Consider the following 21937-nt stretch of genomic DNA (forward strand, 5'->3'; position numbering starts at 1 on the left):
GGGCGGTTGAAATCAGACACTCAGGAGGAATGATGTGTTGAGGGACGGTTTCATCTTCGGAGGCATCGGTGGAGCGTGATAGGGCATCCGCCCTAATGTTCTTATTAGCAGGACGAAAATGGATCTGGAAAGTGAATCGGGCAAAGAACAATGACCACCTGGCCTGGCGCGGATTAAGGGGCTGGGCAGACTGAAGGTACGAGAGATTTTTGTGGTCAGTGTAGATGGTGATAGGATGAAGGGATCCTTCCAGGAGATGTCTCCATTCCTCTAGTGCCAACTTAATGGCTAGTAGTTCACGGTCTCCAATGGCATAGTTCTTTTCTGGAGGGGAAAAAGTTTTAGAGAAGAAGCCGCAGGCGACATTTCTTCCTTTAGCGGACTTTTGAAGAAGAACCGCTCCGGCTCCCACAGAGGAGGCATCTACTTCCAGGAAGAATGGTTTCAGCGGATCGGGCCTAGACAAGACTGGAGCGGAGGCGAAGGCGGTCTTAAGGCAAGTAAAGGCTTCTTCCGCTTGGGGAGGCCAGGATCTCGGATTCGCTCCCTTCTTGGTTAGTGCCACAATAGGCGCCACCATAGTGGAGAAGTGGGGGATGAACTGGCGGTAGTAATTGGCGAATCCGTGGAAGCGCTGTATAGAGCGAAGTCCCGAGGGGCGTGGCCAATTCAAGACTGCGGAGAGCTTGTCGGGGTCCATTTGAAGACCTTGTCCAGAAACTAGGTATCCCAGAAACGGAAGGCAGCTACGTTCAAAGAGGCATTTTTCAATTTTGGCGTAAAGATGGTTAACACGGAGACGCTGGAGCACTTGACATACATGGAGACGGTGTTCTTCCAGAGTGGAGGAGAAGATTAGTATGTCGTCAAGATAGACCACTACGCAGGTATACAACAAGTCCCGGAAGATCTCATTGACAAAGTCTTGGAAGACTGCAGGAGCATTGCACAGGCCAAAGGGCATGACAAGATACTCGAAGTGGCCATCTCTGGTATTGAAAGCAGTTTTCCACTCATCTCCTTCACGGATTCTGATGAGGTTGTAAGCGCCCCTGAGGTCAAGCTTAGTGAAGACCTTTGCTCCGCGCAAACGGTCAAAGAGCTCCGAGATGAGAGGCAGCGGGTAGCGATTCTTTACCGTGATTTTGTTGAGACCGCGATAATCAATACAAGGGCGTAGTGACCCATCTTTTTTGGCAACAAAAAAGAATCCTGCTCCGGCAGGAGAGGAAGACTTCCTGATGAAACCTTTCTTGAGATTCTCCTGAATGTACTCCGACATGGCCTTGGTTTCAGGAGCGGAGAGAGGGTAAATCCTGCCACGAGGTGGTGTGGTACCAGGAAGTAAGTCAATGGGGCAGTCGAAGGGTCTATGTGGTGGTAAGACCTTTGCCTGTTTCTTGCAAAAGACGTCAGCAAAGTCTTGATAGGCTTTAGGAAGGCCGAGCAAAGGAGAGGAGATTTGTCTGGTAGGTACCGACTTGAGGCAATGAGTGTGGCAGGTAGGGCCCAACGATTTAATGTCCCCAGAGGTCCAGTCGAGGGTAGGAGCGTGGCGCTGGAGCCAAGGCAAGCCAAGAAGGATGTCAGAAGTGCAGTTAGGCAGAACAAAAAATTCAATCGTCTCTTGGTGGAGAACCCCTATGGTCATGAGCACGGGTTCTGTGCGGTAACGCACGGTGCAGTTCAGATTCTCTCCGTTAACGGTGGAAATAAAGAAGGGCTTGACGAGACGGATAACAGGGATGTTAAACCGGTTGATGAAAGAGGCTTTAATGAAGTTTCCTGCAGAACCAGAGTCCAAGAAGGCCTCCGCAGAGAAGAAGACTTTAGTGGCTAGAGAAATTCGTACTGGAACGATCAGGCGTGGAGAGGAAGAATTTACATCCAGTGACGTCTCTCCCATGTTCACTAGGTGCGAGCGTTTTCCCGGATGCTGAGGATGAAGAGGACAGTCCTTTAAGAAGTGTTCAGAGCTCGCACAATATAAACATAAGTTCTAGTTCCTCCGGCGAGACCTCTCTTGTTGGGTCAGGCGAGACCGATCCACTTGCATGGCCTCCTCGGTGGAAGGCACGGTAGCAGACTGCAAAGGGTGCTGGAAGAGAGGAGCCAGGCGTGGGTATCGCCTGACGCGACCAAGATCTTTTTCCTGGCGGAGCTCTTGACGCCTTTCAATGTAGCGCATATCTATGCGAGTAGCCAAGTGGATAAGTTCAGTCAAGGAGGCAGGTATTTCTCGTGCGGCCAGACAATCCTTGATATGGCTGGATAAACCCTTTTTAAAGGTCGCGCAGAGAGCCTCGTTGTTCCAGGCCAATTCGGAGGCCAGAGTGCGAAATTGTATAGCGTATTCGCCCACTGTAGAGTCTCCTTGGACGAGGTTCAGCAAGGCTGTTTCCGCGGATGAGGCACGGGCAGGTTCCTCGAAGACACTGCGGATTTCGGAAACAAAGGAATGGACAGAGTTAGTGGCAGGATCGTTGCGGTCCCAAAGCGGGGTGGCCCAGGCCAAGGCCTTCCCAGATAATAACCTGACCATGAACGCCACCTTAGACCATTCTGTGGGAAACTGGTCTGACAACATCTCTAGGTGCAGGGAACATTGGGACAAGAATCCCCGGCACATCTTAGAGTCCCCATCAAACTTGTCCGGGAGAGATTAGCGGACTCTAGCGGTAGCAGCGGCAGCTCCGGGAGGAGGAGATGCAGAAGCTGGCTGTGACGGCAGAAGCTGTTGAATCATGGCGGTCAACTGCGTCAGTTGTTGTCCTTGTTGGGCAATCTGCTGGGACTGCTGGGCAACCACGGTAGTGAGGTCAGCGAGACTAGGCAGCGGCACATCAGCGGGATCCATGGCCGGATCTACTGTCAGGGTCCAGGCTGGCGGCAGATGACTGCACTAGAGGTGGATCCTCTGTGTCAGTGAGGGATTAGCGTGGACCGTACTAGAGGACCGGTTCTAAGTTACTACCGGTTTTCACCAGAGCCCGCTGCAAGGCGGGATGGACTTGCTGCGGCGGTAGCAACCAGGTCGTGTCCCCCGGTAACGGCTCAACCTCACTGGCAGCTGATACAGGCGTGGTACAATAGGACAAGGCAAAGGCAAGGTCAGACGTAGCAGAAGGTCAGGGCAGGTGGCAAAGGTTCGAAGTCAGAGGTCAACGGCAGAAGGTCAGATACACAGGCAAGGCAAACACAAATCGCTTTCTCAAGGCACTAAGGCAACAAGATCCGGCAAGGACAGGAAGGGGGAGTGGGTTTATATAAGAACAGGAAACAGGAAACAGGTCACAGGAAACAGGTCACAGGAAACAGGAAAAAGGAAACAGGAAGGGAGGTTTGGACCAGGCACCAATTACTGGTGCACAGGCCCCTTAAATTTCAAACAACCGGCGCGCGCGCGCCCTATGGTGCAGGGGCACACGCGTCGGGAACCACGTGAGCGGGGAGCGGAGGAGGGAGCCGGAGCGGGCACAGCTGAGTGGATCTGGAACGAACGTGTTACAACACTTTTGCACGCTGGTACTGACTAGTATTCCAATGTTTCCCTTCTTACTCAATTTCTCTCCATCAGTCAGCTTATGTCACCCCAGTGCTGAGGGAGAGGGGCATAGGAGGGTCAAGCAAGGATGCTGTGGAGGCAATATACATCCTCCTTATTAACTGATGATGTCATTGGTTGTTAGGATGCTAGTTTCTAGACAGTCATAATGGTGCATAATGAAAACCCGTGACTTTGTGTAACTAAAGTCAGGCTTTATCCACCTGCTGGCTTGTTTACAATTCTTGATCAATTTTTAGGCATTTTGCCAAGGCACCCCTGAAGAAACCTCAAGAAACCCCAGGGTGCCTGGGCACCCTGGTTGAAAAAGGCTGTGCTAGATGCTGAGACCAACGTTTACACTGGACAAGCAACAGAAGACGGAGGAAAACAGAGGGGCTTACATCCAGAGAACCTACAAATACGTGTGCCAATTCAATTTACATTATAAGCACATATGACTCCTAATACTTCAGCATTGAGTGCACAAGTTTGGGTGAGTGCAGGTACATCGGAGGGGAGCACGGCACTGAGATTATTGCATGCACAGTACATCAGCTCAAATAATTGTAAGATGGCACAGTTGGGACAGGATTTATTTAAGCACTAGCACTTTATTGCAGTGACTGCATTTTTGGGACACCCATTTCTATATGGCCATTATATGTTATTAAATTTAATTTTCTACAGGAGTGTTTCTCAACCTTTTTACAGTTAAGGCACCCTTTACATTTTGTACAATCTTTAGGCACCCCATTCAAAAATGTAAAAAAATCTAAACTATTAGTTATTTGTAATGTGGCAGCATCCACACCACAGGACACCCAACATTAGAGATGATCTCATTTTACAGGGCAATATACCTTTGCACACTGGTACTAACTAGTACTCCAATAATAAAGGGGGAGAGGTGTGGGACTTTGAGTGAGGCGCACGGTGGGACTTTCCATGCGTCTCCATCCCTAATCAATGTACAAAGAGAGGATTGGAACTTTGAATGAGAGTCATGACAAGGCTGGCAGGAAAATAATATACATTTATTGGTACATACAGGTACAAACATGGCAGATGGAAAAATGGAAACATCTAGATCAGGAGTCTTTAAACTATGGCCCTCCAGTTGTTCAGAAACTACAATTCCCATCATGCCTAGTAATGTCTGTGAATGTCAGAGTTTTCCAATGCCTCATGGGATGTGTAGTTCTGCAACAGCTGGAGGGCCGTAGTTTGAGGATCCCTGATCTAGATGGTATAAGAGCTGGTAAGTAGTCCCCAAATTCAACTAGTACTCCAGTGTTTCTTTTCTCCTTCAGTTTCTTTCCCTGACACAGCTACGCTGACCCCAGTGCTGATGGAGAGGGGCAGGGGAGGGGCAAACAAGAATGCTGTACAGATGCCAGATGTTCTCCTTATCAACCAACATCATTGGTTGTTAGGATGCCGACGGCTGGACTGCATGGTGCCTGAGGTTATAATGCTGCACAATGAAAACCTGCGGCTTTGTGTAACAAGGCTGGCTTGTACACAATATTTGGGGCAATTTTTAGACAATTTGCCAAGGCACTCTTGAAGAAACCGGAAGGCACCCTGGGGTGCCACGTCACCCTGGTTGAAAAGGCTGCTCTACAGTGTGGTGTTTTGAATTTATAAAGACTTGTGATTTATACAATGGTGAATAAATATTAGGGGTAGCGCTGTGAGCATTTATACCATTTGATTTAGGTCCTAGTAACAGCAGAAGCCCATTGTTATTGTTATTAACTAATTTATTCGTTCATTTATTTTTTGATTGTTCAAATTTTTCACGAAGGAGTAGATCACAGCGTGGATTAATAGTGACCTATTGAATGTATAAAACTGACCTGGGGAGGCTTTTCCCAAACAAACATGGACCCTCATGTTCTACCTTTTCTAACTTCTAAAGTCATACCTGGCTTTCTCCTTCCTCGCTTGTTGGTCCAATCATATGATGATCCTCATTCCTGCACCACGGAACAGTGGACTTTCGCCTGGGAAGAGTTGATGATTGTCGGAGCCGTGGTGTCCTCTGTGAAGTGAAAGCACAACGATCATTATTTATTACCGTTTAGAAAAATGACAATTTCACCACTTCTTCACCAATTCTACCACTTTAATCCTTTTTTTCGGTCTGTCTATCTGTCTTTCCATTAATGGAACTGTGGTAGGAAATTGTTGTTCCTATCACATAACAGGGTTGAATTACTGAAGGATTAGAGACTTTTCATTTAGCAATGAAAGGCTTCTTGCACATGATACTAATGTTTGAGCATCAGCATTTCTGGATGTAGGGCATTTGATTTGCGCATATTTGTGTGTATGCACTGTATGTGCCCATTTGTGCATTCACGCATACAATACATATCCCAGGCAAAATACATTACAATGTATGCTCGTTTGCACATATTTGAACGTATTGGCCCAAAATACTGACTAGTAATGCAGATTTTTCCATTTTTTTTTTACTCAAGGCTTATTGTAAACAATGGGCTGCATTTTAGATCAGTGAAAACATGTTGTACTGAGCTTTTTCAAGCTGTAGTGTGCAAGAGGCCTAAATGTTTTATTGCTTAGGCATGGTTTATTATTTGCATGGTTTATTGCTTAGGCACCAAAAGTGATTTACAAAGTGAAACACTGTGTTCTTAGATGTTGATATCGCACAATGCCCAACTATAAAGCCTACCTAAAGAATATGCACCACAGAAGGTTCCTATCCAGTCATATTATAATATATAATAGTATAATGTCTGGTTTTAATCACCATGGGGGAATAACAAGCTAAATATATATATATATATATATATATATATATATATATATATATATATATATATATATATATACAGTGGGTACGGAAAGTATTCAGACCCCCTTAAATTTTTCACTCTTTGTTATATTGCAGCCATTTGCTAAAATCATTTAAATTCATTCTTCTTCCTCATGAATGTACACATAGCACCCCATACTGACAGAAAAACACAGAATTGTTGACATTGTTGCAGATTTATTAAAAAAGAAAAACTGAAATATCACATGGTCCTAAGTATTCAGACCCTTTGCTGTGACACTCATATATTTAACCCAGGTGCTTTCCATTTCTTCTGATCATCCTTGAGATGGTTCTACACCTTCATTTGAGTCCAGCTGTGTTTGATTATACTGATTGGACTTGATTAGGAAAGCCACACACCTGTCTATATAAGACCTTCCAGATCACAATGCATGTCAGAGCAAATGAGAATCATGAGGTCAAAGGAACTGCCTGAAGAGCTCAGAGAAAGACTTGTGGCAAGGCACAGATCTGGCCAAGGTTACAAAAAGATTTCTGCTGCACTTAAGGTTCCTAAGAGCACAGTGGCCTCCATAATCCTCAAATGGAAGATGTTTGGGACGACCAGAACCCTTCCTAGAGCTGGCCGTCCGGCCAAACTGAGCTATCGGGGGAGAAGAGCCTTGGTGAGAGAGGTAAAGAAGAACCCAAAGATCACTGTGGCTGAGCTCCAGAGATGCAGTCAAGAGATGGGAGAAAGTTGTAGAAAGTCAACCATCACTGCAGCCCTCCACCAGTCGGGGCTTTATGGCAGAGTGGCCCAACGGAAGCCTCTCCTCAGTGTAAGACACATGAAAGCCCGCATGGAGTTTGCTAAAAAACACCTGAAGGACTCCAAGATGGTGAGAAATAAGATTCTCTGGTCTGATGAGACCAAAATAGAACTTTTTGGCCTTAATTCTAAGCGGTATGTGTGGAGAAAACCAGGCACTGCTCATCACCTGTCCAATACAGTCCCAACAGTGAAGCATGGTGGTGGCAGCATCATGCTGTGGGGGTGTTTTTCAGCTGCAGGGACAGGACGACTGGTTGCAATCAAGGGAAAGATGAATGCGGCCAAGTACAGGGATATCCTGGACAAAAACCTTCTCCAGAGTGCTCTGGACCTCAGACTGGGCCGAAGGTTTACCTTCCAACAAGACAATGACCCTAAGCACACAGCTAAAATAACGAAGGAGTGGCTTCACAACAACTCCGTGACTGTTCTTGAATGGCCCAGCCAGAGCCCTGACTTAAACCCAATTGAGCATCTCTGGAGAGACCTAAAAATGGCTGTCCACCAACGTTTACCATCCAACCTGACAGAACTGGAGAGGATCTGCAAGGAGGAATGGCAGAGGATCCCCAAATCCAGGTGTGAAAGACTTGTTGCATCTTTCCCAAAAAGACTCCTGGCTGCATTAGATCAAAAGGGGGCTTCTACTAAATACTGAGCAAAGGGTCTGAATACTTAGGACCATGTGATATTTCAGTTTTTCTTTTTTAATAAATCTGCAACAATGTCAACAATTCTGTGTTTTTCTGTCAGTATGGGGTGCTATGTGTACATTCATGAGAAAGAAGAATGAACCTAAATGATTTTAGCAAATGGCTGCAATATAACAAAGAGTGAAAAATTTAAGGGGGTCTGAATACTTTCCGTACCCACTGTAACAGAGACAGTATTAATCATCCACAGCTTGGTTACTTGTGCTGGGTGGGAACAGAAGATGGCAGTGGTCCTCCATGCTGAAAAGTGAGTATTGGACAGTAATGGTATTCAGGGCAGAAAGAGAACATCTGATGATGGGTAGTGTGTTGCTAAAATGCAGATTACTCATAGCCAGTGCTATTGTGGTTCCCTGAAGATCCTGCGTATGGACATGCTGTTCAGTATCAGGAAAACAGAATGTCAATCCATATATTTGGGGAATAGAACCGTCTCCTTCATCACAACCTTATACAGATACTGTTGCTCTTCAGTTAGATCATTTTTAATTTATGATTATGATAATATGGTAATATTTGACTACATACAGACCTTCTGTGGTGTATATTCTATATGCAAATTTGGGGAAATTCATTAAAGTGGTAGTAAACTCTTTGAAAAAAAAAAACTGTTTCTCCCTGCAGTATAATATCTTAGTGTGCTAGTATGCACCACATACTAACACATTATGAATTACTTACCTTAATATGAAGCCTTCCAGCGGCGCCCTGTCACCGATGACAAGGCTTCAATCTTCATCCAAGCTTCCTTCTGGGTTTGCAAGCTGTGAACGCTTGAATGGTTGAGCCGCGATGAGTCTTGGCCACAGCACACAGCTCTGAAGGAATGGCATGGGTATGCCGTTCCTTCAGAGCGCATGCGCCGGTGAGGTCACCAGCTTCTGCTCGCTAGATTATCTTTTAAATGGTGCACATTTAAGAGGGATTAATTTTACCTGCATAGTTACATAGTTAGTGAGGTTGAAAAAAGACATCAGTCTATCCAGTTCAACCTATGATGCGTGTGTGTGTTTGCTGTTAACCGTACATTGTATACCCATTTATGTTGTGGTCTCTAAGGTGCCCATCTAATAGATTTTTGAAACTATTGATGCTCCCTGCTGATACTACTGCTTGTGGAAGAGAATTCCACATCCTTACTGCTCTGACAGTAAAGATCCCCTTACGTATTTTTAAGGTTAAACCGTTTTTCCTCTCGTTTTAGTGAGTGGCCACGTGTCTTATTGTATTCCCTTTCTCTGAAAAGTTTGTTCCTTATGCTAGGGCCCTCACCAGTACAGTATTTGTACATTGATATCATATCACGCCTCAAGCGTCTCTTCTCCAGAGAGAATAAGTTCAGTGCTTGTAGTCTTTCCTCATAGCTGAGGTCCTCCATTCCCCTAATTATTTTTTTTGCCCTTCTCTGGACTCTCTCCAGTTCCAGCCCATCCTTTCTGAGGACCGGTGCCCAGAAGTGGACAGCATACTCTAGATGTGGCCGGACCAGAGACTTTTAGAGTGGGAGAATAATCTCTTTATTTCTGGAATGAATCCCCTTTTTTTTATACATGCAGTATTTTATTGGCTTTGCTTGCAGCGGCTTGGCATTGCATGCCACTGCCAAGCCTGTTGTCCACTAGGACACCCAGGTCCTTTTCCATCTTAGATTCACCCAGAGGTTCCCCCCCAGTGAGTAGCTTGCTTTCTGGTTTCTGGCCCCCAAGTGCATTACTTTACATTTTTCAACATTAAACCTCATCTGCCATGTAGTTGCCCACCCCATTATTTTGTTCAGGTCTGCTTGTAAGTTTTCCACATCCTGCATAGAAGATATTGGCATGCCTAGTTTAGTATTATCCGCAAATACAGAGATTGTGCTGGATATCCCCTCCTCTAGATCGTTTATGAATAAATTAAACAGGATTGGCCCCAGGACAGAACCTACAGGTAAGCTTTATTTTAAACTTCGAATTTGCAAAATGTAAAGGATGCGCTAACTCTCTTTGGAGCAGCAACTAGGAGTCCGTGGACTAAGGAATAAAATATATAAAGTGTATGTGCTAGTGCGCTTCCCTATGTACGCAAATGAGGTATAATATATGCAATTATACCTAATTTTCTGCTTCTCCAGGAAACAGGATAAGTGACAAAGTAGTGAAAAATACTTAATATTAAAAAATAATAACAAATACGTGCTCCTGCTCTCTTACCAGAAATGATACCAGATGTGTGTGGGGTACATAAAGTACATAAGATAGACAAAATATATTAATATAATGAATATATAAAGTGCACAGTGCTAAGTGCAAAAATATAAAACACAATGATGACATGAATCAAAAATAAAAAAATAAAAAATGAATCAATCTTGGAACACAGTCCTAAAGTGCACATGTTACAAAAAGTGCACAGTGCTTGTGCAAAAAAATGTAAACTATTGGAACTGGCAGTGTCAACAAAGGATCATAGGCATCCCAACTAAACAAAAGAGGGGGATGCCAGACCTAAATATGTGCCCAAAAAAATAAAGTGCATGTAAAAGTGAGCCCAAGAGTCTTTATAGTAAATAGTCCTTTTAGACTTAGGGCGCTTGAAACAGTATTCCAGAGCTTCCACCTGTGCTGCATGCAGTCCCACGGTGTTCACACACATTCAATAGATGGCAGCTTACCAGACATAACTTTAAACCAGCCAAAAGTATAAGGAAAGGATTCCTTTCTTCCTCCTCTGTCTTCCTGGCTTTTTAACCCTGTCACATACCCCTAAGAACCACTGTTCGTTCTGAGTAAAGCTGTCAGTGTCCCAGAGGAGGAAGAGAGGAACCCTTTCCTTATACTTTTGGGTGGTTTGGGTGGATTCCGTTGGGCTGTTGCATTGATATTTTGGGTGCTTGCACCCAATTCATGTACCTGTCAGAGACAAATACATTAATCATTCAGTGTCTGGCACTGAGGTTAACCAGTTGCCGAGCGCCGCAAGTACATATACTGCGGCGGTCAGCCCCGGACAGGCAAAGTGACGTACCGGTACGTAACTAGCCTGGGAGCCAATAGCGGGCGCGTGCCGCCGGAGGCGCGCTCCCGCCTCGGCTCGTTCACGGACACCTCCGTGCGTGTGACGGGCGGACCCGATGTCCGCCGGTCACTCGTGATCATCCGCTGTGAAGGGAGAAAGGCAGGCGGCTAGTGTAAACAAAGCCGCCTGTTGTAAAAGCACTGGTCTAACGGTCCTGCTATGCATGACCGTTGATCTGTGCTGTTACACACACAGCCACATCCCTGCACAGTAAGAAGCATGCCCCTAGGGACACACATAGTCACTGCATCTCTAATAAAGTTAACCCCTTCCCTGCCAGTGTCATTTTTACAGTAACAGTGCATATGTATAGCACTGATTACTGTAGTAATGTCACTGGTACCCCCAAAAGTGTCAAAAATGTCAGTCAAGGGTCCGATCTGTCCGCCGCAATGTCGCAGTCCCGCAAAAAAAATCGCAGATCGCCGCCATTACTCGTTAAAAAAAAACAACAAAAATGACAAAAATCTTTCCCTTAGTTAGTAAACGCAATAACTTTTGCGCAAACCAATCAAAATACGCTTATTGTGATTTTTTTTACCAAACATAGGTAGCAGAAAACAAATTGGACAAAAATTTAAAAAAATTTTGATTTTTACATTTTTTTGGGAATTTCATATAAAAAAATGTGAAAAATATTGTTATTTTTGCAAAATTGTCGCTCTTTTTTTGATTATAGCGCATGATCAAAAAATCGCACAGGTGATCAAATACCACCAAAAGAAAGCTCTGTTTGTGGGAAAAAAGGACGTCAAATTCGTTTAGGTACAGCGCCGCACAACCGCGCAATTGTCCGTTAAAGTCACGTAGTGCCGAATCGCAAAATACCCCCTGGTCAGAAAGGGGGTAAAATCTTCCAGGGCTTAAGTGGTTAAAGTGTCCATACTGGACACTTCTCCTTCAATGCAATTCCTCCTTGACCATTGTGGACGTCAGACTGACAGGCACACAGTTAATGAGTTTTGTAGTGCGGTGGGCAGAGCCCTATGGAAAACTAAGAGATTAGTTCTCCATATAGTCTACCTTACTGTTGATTGACAGTGCACAGCAATGGGCTGATCCATAGTCATTTTTTGCTCTAATAGCAGCTTTCAAATCCACTCACTGCCATCTGTCGTCAGTCAAAAGTTAGTCTGTCGCCCATTGTCAGTCTCTTGGTTCCCCATCTGGCTCTGCCTACCCAAAAGGCACTGCAGCCATGGGGACTAGTTCACCATCAGGTTCTCCACCCCTGTGACTTATGTCAATCTCTCAAATATAGGCATTGCCATATTTAGGTAAAGACAGCACCAGTATCCCTAGCCCCTTTGTTTTTAGTTAGTTTTAGTCAAAGAGTCTCCCGGCCAACAGCTGAATGGGGTTGATAATAGATTCCTGTGTAGGAAACTGTCACATACATGACTGCATCCCAGCAAAGAGGAGCCCCACTAAGAACAATGGTGTGCCATCTCAGAGCTGTTCTTAAAGTGGAGCTCCAGGCTCCCCCCCAAAAAATTAAAAGCCCGACGCTACAAATACTGTAGCTACTGACTTTTAATATTAGGTAACATACCTGTCCAGGCATCCAGCGATGTCCTCACCCAAGTTGATTCTTCAATTGGCTATTAGGTGCTGGCTTTGCCATCTTGACATCTTCACAGCCGGTTCATTACTGCGCATGCGCAAAGCCCACTGTCCCAGCAGGCTGCGGGGAAAAGAGGGGGCAAACTTCCAGCTAAGTTTGTTGAAACCGGGTACCTGCACCCCCCAAAAGGTGCCAAATGTGGTAGCTGGGGTGGGGGGGGGGTGCAGGGGCAGACAAGCAGAGTTTTTTCTTTTGGGTTGAGCTCCGTTTTAATTACTGCCAATTTCCTAAGATGTAGAGCTGTTGGTAATTCTTTAAAAATCTGCTGATGTTATAGCAACGTGTTTCCAAAGTGGCATTATTTGTAAAGATCCTGAATTTGGCGTGCGTGTCAGTAATGTTACCAAAAATAGCAAAAATAGTTGCCCAAATTATTATATTTCATTTTTTTATCAGCACTAATGTACTACCAGCCAGCACAGAGATCTCATATAGATTGGTACTTATTTACTAAACGATCACCCACTTTTCAAAGTGAATGGCCTCTACATCTTTAGCAAGTCAACCCAACAATCCACAAAGGGGTAGCTGTTACATACACATCTAAACAGTACTGGCATAATTCCTTTTGACACCTTTGCAGGGTTTGCAGCATCCTCCTGATCTTTATCAGCCACTGAGTTAGCATCTGCCCTTGTTCTGCGCTCTTGTCTTGGTCTGCTCTGCGCAGGAACACTTTGTGTGCGGGTTATATGACGTCTGCTCTTCTTCTCCTCAATCCTTGGCAGTGTAACAAGCTGTTCCCTCATTAGACTGCTGAGTGACTGACACTTTTTCACAAGAGGGCGGAAGTTTCTCATGTCTCTTGGAAACACGTACTCTGGTTCTTCACTCTCTTCCTGACTGTGGGAAAAGCACACAATGGGGTGTGATTCTTCATATGGTAACCTCTCCAACAAAAAGTTGACTTTGTCTCACAAATGCCAGGTATAAAACTTATAATATAATACCATGCAACAAAAACAATACAATTGTAAAGACAAGGTAAGTCTGATTGGAATGGGTGCCCTGATTGCAATAGCTAATTAAGCTGGCTATAGACATGAGATACCAGAAACACAGGCAATCAGGCAGTGATCTAATGTTTATGGGACCAGAAGATCCTTGCTCCTTGAATGCTCTCGGGAAGGAGGAAGGGTGGCATCATTTGGACCAGAGCCGGATCATCCATAAGGAATGCTAGGAAGGAACCTAGGTTCCGGAGGATGTCCATAACACAGATACAACCTTTTCCTGTAGTAAACCAGGGGGATAGCACAATTGTTGCTGTTTTTCATTTTACAAGGGAGGTTGGTAAGTAATTGATGTTTAATCAGGTTGGCTATGCCAGTACAGAGAATATATTTGGGACATCATTTATGTGCCTATTGCAGTTATTATCAGTGTCAATTGAGGGGGGGGGGGGGGGTTTGGGGGCAAAGCCGATTACCTTGCTTAGGGCCCCATTCAGCCCTAATCCATCTGTGATTTAGACAGATTATGAAACCTATTCCCCTTGAGATAAGTGGCAATGGCTGAGATTAGCCTTTCTCACAACATCCCTACTACCTAGTTATAATTGCAGATACTTGAAAAATTACCTGTTTGGATTTATGAAGTGACTGACAGGCAGCAAGGTCAGATTGGCCCTGTACAACACAACACGCTTAAAATAAATGAAAGGGGCCTAAGAAAAGCCTGAGAGAAATAAGGAGACTATCACTGCTGTTTTCTTTCTGAAAATGCTAGCTGCTTGGTTGTCACAAATTTATAAATCATAGACCTGGAACAAGCATGCAATAAATGTATTTATTAGAAACAGAAGATTCCTGATCTGCACATCTTCAGAAACATTTAAATTAGAGGACACCAAATTTTTCTTGACGATTGGCGTTTCAAATTGGATCCTTTTGGAAGTAGTGCTGAGAAAGGACCAGTAGAAGAGAACAGGGGTTTTTCTTCATCTTAAAGTGGATATAAACCCTCACATATACCCAAGTGAAGGCCTCAGATGATACACAGATGAAACAAATCTCCCTACATAAGTTTTAAATGCATATCTGCTGTCTCCAGCTTGTTATTTTCTTTAGAAAGTGCACATTGTTTTAGAAATGTTCTCTTCCTGTTCAGCACTGGGAGTGTAGTCTTGGCATACACTGTGTGACAGCTCATTGGAGGAAAGGCAAACACCCCCACTCCACATAGGCAGAGGAAGGAAGGAAGGAATGTGCTGTGAATAGACCAGCTCTTTGCTAATCTATTTATAGCATCCACCCTGGCACAAAATTAAGCCTGGTTTTATCTCATTTGATGGAGGACTTGTCAGAAGTTGTCATGCTGATAAGAAGAACGAAGTAGGAGAAAGTCACAGGTTTTAGGGCTTTGGAGAAAGATAAGAAAACACTGCAGATATATGTGCTTAGGTCAAATTTTGTGAATCGGGTTTACATCCACTTTAAAAATAACGCTATGCTTGTACACCACAATCTACCAGAGTGCCAGTGGCCAGGGCCTTGGTGGGTTAGAACACACTCTACTATGCACATACTAGTGATCGACCAATATCGTTTTTTTAATGTCGATACCGATACCGATATTTTGGTCATCAGTATCGGCCAATATTTTCGAAAATGTAAAAAAAAAAATTTTTACGTTTTTTTTTTCCAAAGGTACTCCTTGTGCAGGGATCTCCCAACCCCCTCCTCGGCACTGAAAAGCATTCAAAATGCCAAAGCTGTCAGTTTTTTTTATTTGGCGCCGAGTACCGGAAGTGATGTTATGACATAACTTCCCGGTTTTTTACATGGAGACTCAATCAGAGCCGAATGCGACATCCCCTCCCGCTCCTTTTAATGACAGCCGAGCGGCTTCTCAGCCGCATTGGTCGTTATTACAAGTCAGCCAACCGTCAGCTATGGACACCAGTACCGGGGTGATGCCTCTAGCTGCACTTTTCCTTAATATCGGCAATATCGGTAACCTCCGATATATCAGGAAAAGTGCATATCGGCCCCCGATATATCGGTGTTGCCGATAATCAGTCGATCCCTAGCACATACTGTACATTTGTCCAGAAATTGTAACAGCCAGCGACATGAGAAAATGTTCTGCATAATGAAGGTGAGACTAACAGAAGGTGGCGAAAGCACTGTGTTTCCAGCCTCTATTGATGGAAATCCAAAGCTGATTGTGTTTTGTGCAATAAATAGCATATAACAACAGAAGTGTATAGGGAGCATATTTTACCTTTTTACCTGATATGAACTGTAGAAAAGGCAAAAAAAAAAATAAATAAATTAAAAAATAGAAGTAACCAGAGTCTGGACTAGACTTAAAATAAACTGAATGTTGAAATGACTGACAGCCTTTCAAGCTATGCAATAATGAAAAAAGTACACAATATTAAGGTGGTAGTAAAATCAGTTTTACCACTTGTATCTACAGGTAAGCCTATAATAAGGCTTACCTGTGGGTACTGTGAATATCTCCTAAACTTGCACGGTTTAGGAGATATTCACCCTGGATGCACGCCGATGACGTCACCAGTGCATGAGCTGTGAAGGGTCGGCATACCGTGCCAGACCTTCAGAGTCCATGCTGTAAACGGAGGCTCCTGCATGCATGCACAGGAGTGACATCATTGCGCCCCAGCCACCTATGTAGCAGGAGGCTGCGAACCTGTAAAGAAGACCGTATGAAGATGAATGCCCTGTCAGTGGTGACAGCGTGCCGCTTGAGGGCTTCGTTTTAAGGTAAGTCTCTCATAATGTGCTAGCATGCAATACATTGCCTTGCAGGGGAAGTTTTTTTTTTAACTGCGGTTTACTACTGCTTTAAGTTTTAATAATATGTTGAAATTGACCGAAATGTTATTATAGCCACGTTTAATGAAGTTGATGAAATATGTTACCTTCTTTTTTTAATTAGCTCCACATACTTTGTTTGAAATTTATATGTACTTATGCTATTATTGTTATTGCCTGTTATATGCATCAATTGTATCACCGAGATCAACACTACATGTGTACGATGTTCGCTTTACTGGCTTGCACTTTGTTATTTCTTGAAAATTAATAAAAACATTTATGTAAATATGTTATCTTTTTTTTTTCATGTCTCTGTGATTTTAAATGCCTTAATTTTCACCAAAAATGGATCTAAACATATCTATATTGTGACTGTTACCTCTGATCCTGAGTGATGCATTCTGGGACAGGAAGACCTTCTGCTAGGGCCTTGAGGATCGTGGGCAATGGCTCCAGTTGATCTTTGGTTTGCTGAAAACCAGAAATTTAAAACTTTATACATTTCTGGACTGGTAAAAATCTTTGGTAATCAATATTATTATTCTTCAGATGATAATACTTAATAGAAACTTATTGTTTGACAAGAAGTCAATGGAAATCTTCCCAGTAAGACACAGATGGCAATAGCATTTTCAACATTTTCCAAAGGTTTAAACCCGCCATACACTGATTGATTTACATTTAGAATGTGGCTGTCACCGCTCGACAGTAGTCAATGGTTTGATCAACTTCTGTCAAAGGAACATAACCAAAATGGGGATTCCTCCATCCCATTGATTTAAAAAAACAGTTTATGGCCAGGTTTAGATACATGTTACAGAACACATGACCCTCCAGAGACAGAAAATTGTTGTGAATGCTGAAAACATCTACATCACAATATGTGATGTCCCAGCAAAATGGAGGCTCACACTTAGTCACATTATTTTTTAAAGCGAAATTTCAGGCATTTTATCAACTCAACACTTTCCGCACACGTGTTTCTAACCACTTCCTATAACCTACCTGCCTTTTTTTTCGTGCTGTGCAAATACCTTTTTTGTGGTTTTAAGTCTTTGCTTCTGCAGTATCTCACCATGTCCGCCTGCTCATAGGCTCCTGGTATATGAGTGTCATCAATCCCAGGAGTCAATGGGCATCCAAGCTTGTAGCATACCCACGCTTTATATGATATGCTCATGCGCGGAATTGGGAGGTGCATGCTGGGTAGCCAGTAAGCATGGGCTGTGTGTTCGAGTCAAACATAAGTTTGACTCGAACATAAGCTGTTCGTTTGTTCGCTGAACAAACGAAAAAATGGGGCGTCCGGCGGGAAGTTCGCTCGCCGTTGAGCCCCTTCATAATTCATTGCATACACGGCAGCCATGTAAAGTGAGTGACAATGGAGATTAGGCAGGTAGTTAGTGGATAGTGAGTTCAGTCAGTTAGTGCAGCCAGTGTAGTGTACAGGTATGCCCCACTTTTAAAATTTATGGATATGTTATAGTCCTGGGTCCCTTCTTGGTGCTCCCCAAGTTTGATATGCCTGTCACTAATGGTTCGGGAGGAGTGCCATGTCAAGCAGACCAAGATTTCCCATTGACGCCAATGTTAAAGACCGGGAGCAGTGCCATGTTAAGCTGACCAATATTTCCCATAGACGCCTATGGGCACTGAAAGCTGAAAATTGGTCTAGGCAGGAAGGGGGTGAAAGTGCCCTGTGTTTATGTGGTTAAGGGAAACCCTATGACAGAATTAAAAAAAAAAAAAAAACGGCGTGGGCCACCCCCCCCCCTGCCCAAAATCTATTCCAGGGCCTTTAGGTCTGGTAAAGATTTTAAGGGGAACTCCACACCAAAAATAAAAACAAAACATGTAGGATCCCACCTCAAAATCCATACCAGACCCTTATCCGAGCATGCAGCCTGGCAGGTCAGGAAAGGGGGGAACGAGCGAGCATCCCCCTTCCTGAACCATAAAAGGCCACATGCCCTCAACATGGGGGGTGGGTGCCTTGAGGCAGGGGGGCTCTGCCCCCCCACCCAAAAGCATTTTGTACCTATGTTGATGGAGAAACGGGCCTTTTCCCAACAACCCTGGGCTGTGGTTGTCGGGGTCTGCGGGTGGGGGGCTTATCAGAATCTGGAAGCCCCCTTTAACATGGGGGCCCCCAGATCCCATCCCCCTCCCATGTGAATGGGTATCACGTACATCGTACCCCTACCCATTCACCAACAAAAGTGTCAAGGTAAGAAACATAGTAAAGAGTTTTTGACAAGTCCTTCATTAAAAAATAGAAAATAAAAAAATCGTGTCCCTCGAGGTAAATCCATCATCAATCATGGCGCTTGCCGGACCCAAAAAATAGAAAAAAAAAAAAATGCTTCTGATTCTTGGGAGGCGTCCCGCTGAATGCCTTCTCTTCGTTTGACAGCTCTTATATAGGCAAGGGGAGGAGCCACCCGGCTACATCACCTGAAGTACCGCCCCCTCTGACATCACGTGATGTCATGTGCCCGGGGGGGGGGGGGGAACCCTGCGCTGTTTATTTATTTTTTTTATTTGCCGTGCAGACCCAAAGGGCCTGGTATGGACTTTGGGGGGCCCCCACGCCAGTTTTTAAAAAGATTTTGGTGTGGTGTTACCCTTAAAATCTATACTGCCATTTTTTTTCATTTTTTTTATTTTATCTGTATTGCTGGGAGCCGGCAATACATTACAGCCGCGAGCAAGTTTATATGACATTTTTTCCTTTAGAAATGTCAGTACTGCTGCAGCAGGCTTTATACATCCTACAGATGTGCCACTTTACAGGCACATCAGGGGGCCCCTCAGGCACAATATTTAGAAGAATTTTTAATTTTTTTTGTTTCACTTTAAGCATCATTAAAAATCCCTGCTCCTTTAAAAACGATCCTTTTAAAAAAACTTTTTTGCATTGATACATGTCCCCCAGGGCAGTAACCAGGTCCCCATACACTTTTTATGGCAATAACTTGCATATAAACCTTTAAAATTAGGACTTTTGATTTTTCATGTTCGTGTCCCATAGACTTTATTAGAGTTCGCATGTTCGCTAGAACTTTTTCCATGTTGGAGATGTTCTGGTACGAACCAAACAGGGGGATGTTTGGCCCATCCCTAGTAGCCAGCAGTGCCGTATGCTGAAAGGAGATATCAGTGGGCTTCAGATGCCCACACTGAAGATGGGAGCATACTCGGTGGGGACAGAAAGGTACGTTTAAAAAAATAAAACATTTACAAAACCTACATTTACCACTAATCTTCTTGGTTATAAGATTAGGTGGAAATAAAACAGGGGTGTTTTTTAAAAAAAGAAAAAAAAAAACCCACTGGAACTCCACTTTACGTGAGTGAAAATTCTCTTTGCTAAGTGAACATGACCTACTATTTTAGTAAATCAGCACAGTTGCATTAACTACCTCAATTCTCATAGACTCGTCTCCATTTCCCTATTTTAGCAGTTTGAAAGTGTGTCGAAATATGAATGAAGAGGCTCAAGAGTTTGACAACACTGTCCAATGCAGTCCATAGTTAACCTATGAATTGGGGGGTGTGGCTGTTACTTTGCAAGCATAGAGCACTGGAGTTGGAGAGCAGGAAGAATATACTTTAATCCATTGCCAGGGGAAAATCAGTTCAAACCATAATATGCAGGATTTTAAAGGTAAATAAAACATGTGAAACTTCATTTGGGCTTTATTGCAGGCATATAATAGTAATGAGACCACAGAAGGAACAAAAAAAATGTATCATATCATATGCACGGTCATATGTAATGAATGTAGGCTACTATGCTGTATTTAACAATAATATTCAAAATATTTGAATATATACCTGATGGACTCCTTTGAAGATACCACACAGCATGAAGTGGAGTGTAGCAAGTTCATAGGCCAGATCAATACTGCCCTCATAACCGACTGGTGACACCTCACTGTCTGGATCTGTGACTGTCTGTAGGAAGACAGACATCCCATCCCAATACTGCTCCAAGAAGCCATTCATAAAAGCCATGTAGTCTTCCTTTTCTCCGAACCTGTGGAGTGCAACATATAGGAACAGAATGATAGTCAAATTGTGGGTGTTAAAGATATAGTTATAAACAGGGGCGTAACTACAGGGGTTTCAGGGGTTGCAATTGCAATGGGGCCCCATGCTCCAGGGGGCCTATGTGGCTTCTGTGTACACCTGGATAGGAGGGGCAGCGGTGACAGCATGTAGAGAAATCACTGTCCTCCTTTTTCCTCCTGTAGTTGCAGGAGGAAAATGGAGGAGATTGGTTCCTCTGTATGCTACCCCTGCTACTCCTCCTATCCAGTTCACTTGTGTTCTGCTGTCTCTGGGCCCCTGTGTGCTCCCCTGGTCCCCCCCCCCTTACTGTGCTGCCCCCCCCACTCTGTCCTTCCTTTCCTCTCCTTCCGGCTGCTGCAGATGATGTGTCACGATAGAGAACCAGGAAGGGGGTCGGTAAATATGTAATTTACCAGCTCTTTCCTTTTCTGAATGGACAGAGTCATAGTCAGTGACATTGTAAAAAAATAAAAAAAAAATGATAAAAAATAATTTAATTAAAATACCAAAAAATAAAAACTACTGACACCAGTGGGTGAACTTCCAGGATCGCAAAGGTCACACATGCGACCGGGCCCTGGCATTCCACCACCATGGGGAGGCCCCAAGATGGCAGGAAGGGGGCCCACTGCAGAACTTGTGAAAGTGTCCCGCTGCAGGACTGTAATAAAGGGCCCCACAACAAGAGTAAAGGGCCCCAGGATCAGTGGGAAGAGTCTGAGGCTTGAAGGGAAGGGCCCCGGCCAGGGGCCTGGGGGGCCCTTCATGGTTTCTTGCACCGGGGCCCTGAAGGTTCTGGTTACACCTCTTGTTATAAACACTGCTATTCATTATTACCTGCCTCTAAACCATGCAATGACATAGAGACCATTTGCCCCACAGTATTGGCACTCCCTCTCCTCAGTCTGATTTCTTGTGTCAAAGACATTATGGAAGCACATTTTAAAGATTTTAGGTAGTTATACTAGAAATGTTTAAAATATAGTTCATTCATTTTGATTAAATACATCATTGAACAAATTGAGGTCTTGCCTGGAATTCCACTTCTGATCTGGAAACACCAAATATTACAAGAAATTCATGCACCGTGTTTTAATATATATATATATATCTCTTCATCAACACATTTGTGATAATTTACTAAAGGAGCTGAGAATATTCACCTAAATGATCAAATTGTAATGGAAAATTCTAAACTTCTTGTAATAACTCAGCCCAAAACCATTTAATTCACAAAGCTAACATACTATGATATTAGTCTTCTTTTTTTAAGTGACTGTTATTTCTGATTAGATTTTAAAGTCAGTAAAACTGCTAAAAAAGACAATCTTATATTTATGTTGTCCCTAAAGATTCTCAGGTATCCAGATCATGCGATAGCTAGTAGCTATAGCTAGTAGAAGGTAGTCACATTCAGCTGGACTTGTATTGTCATTTTGAAATTGTTTCACCATTCCTCCTAGAAGCTTCTTTAGCTCTACCAAGTGTCAGGAACATGTTAATGATTTGTCAAA

At 43.8% G+C, this 21937-nt stretch overlaps 1 protein-coding gene across 1 annotated transcript in view; it reads right to left on the bottom strand.

Moving 5' to 3' along the window:
* Positions 1 to 21937, bottom strand: part of RASAL3 (RAS protein activator like 3) — a gene marked incomplete at its 3' end in the record, with an annotated part of 97155 nt that overhangs the window by 18953 nt on the left and 56265 nt on the right. The window contains exons 12-15 of the mRNA XM_082253710.1: positions 20187 to 20388; positions 16729 to 16820; positions 13140 to 13407; positions 5475 to 5591 (exon numbers count right to left, since the gene is read on the bottom strand). Coding sequence (XP_082109836.1) covers positions 5475 to 5591; positions 13140 to 13407; positions 16729 to 16820; positions 20187 to 20388 — 679 coding nt within the window. The remainder of the gene's footprint in view (positions 1 to 5474; positions 5592 to 13139; positions 13408 to 16728; positions 16821 to 20186; positions 20389 to 21937) is intronic.

Source organism: Pelophylax lessonae, assembly GCF_965119305.1.
Source record: "Pelophylax lessonae genome assembly, chromosome: 4".
Lineage (NCBI taxonomy): Eukaryota > Metazoa > Chordata > Amphibia > Anura > Ranidae > Pelophylax > Pelophylax lessonae.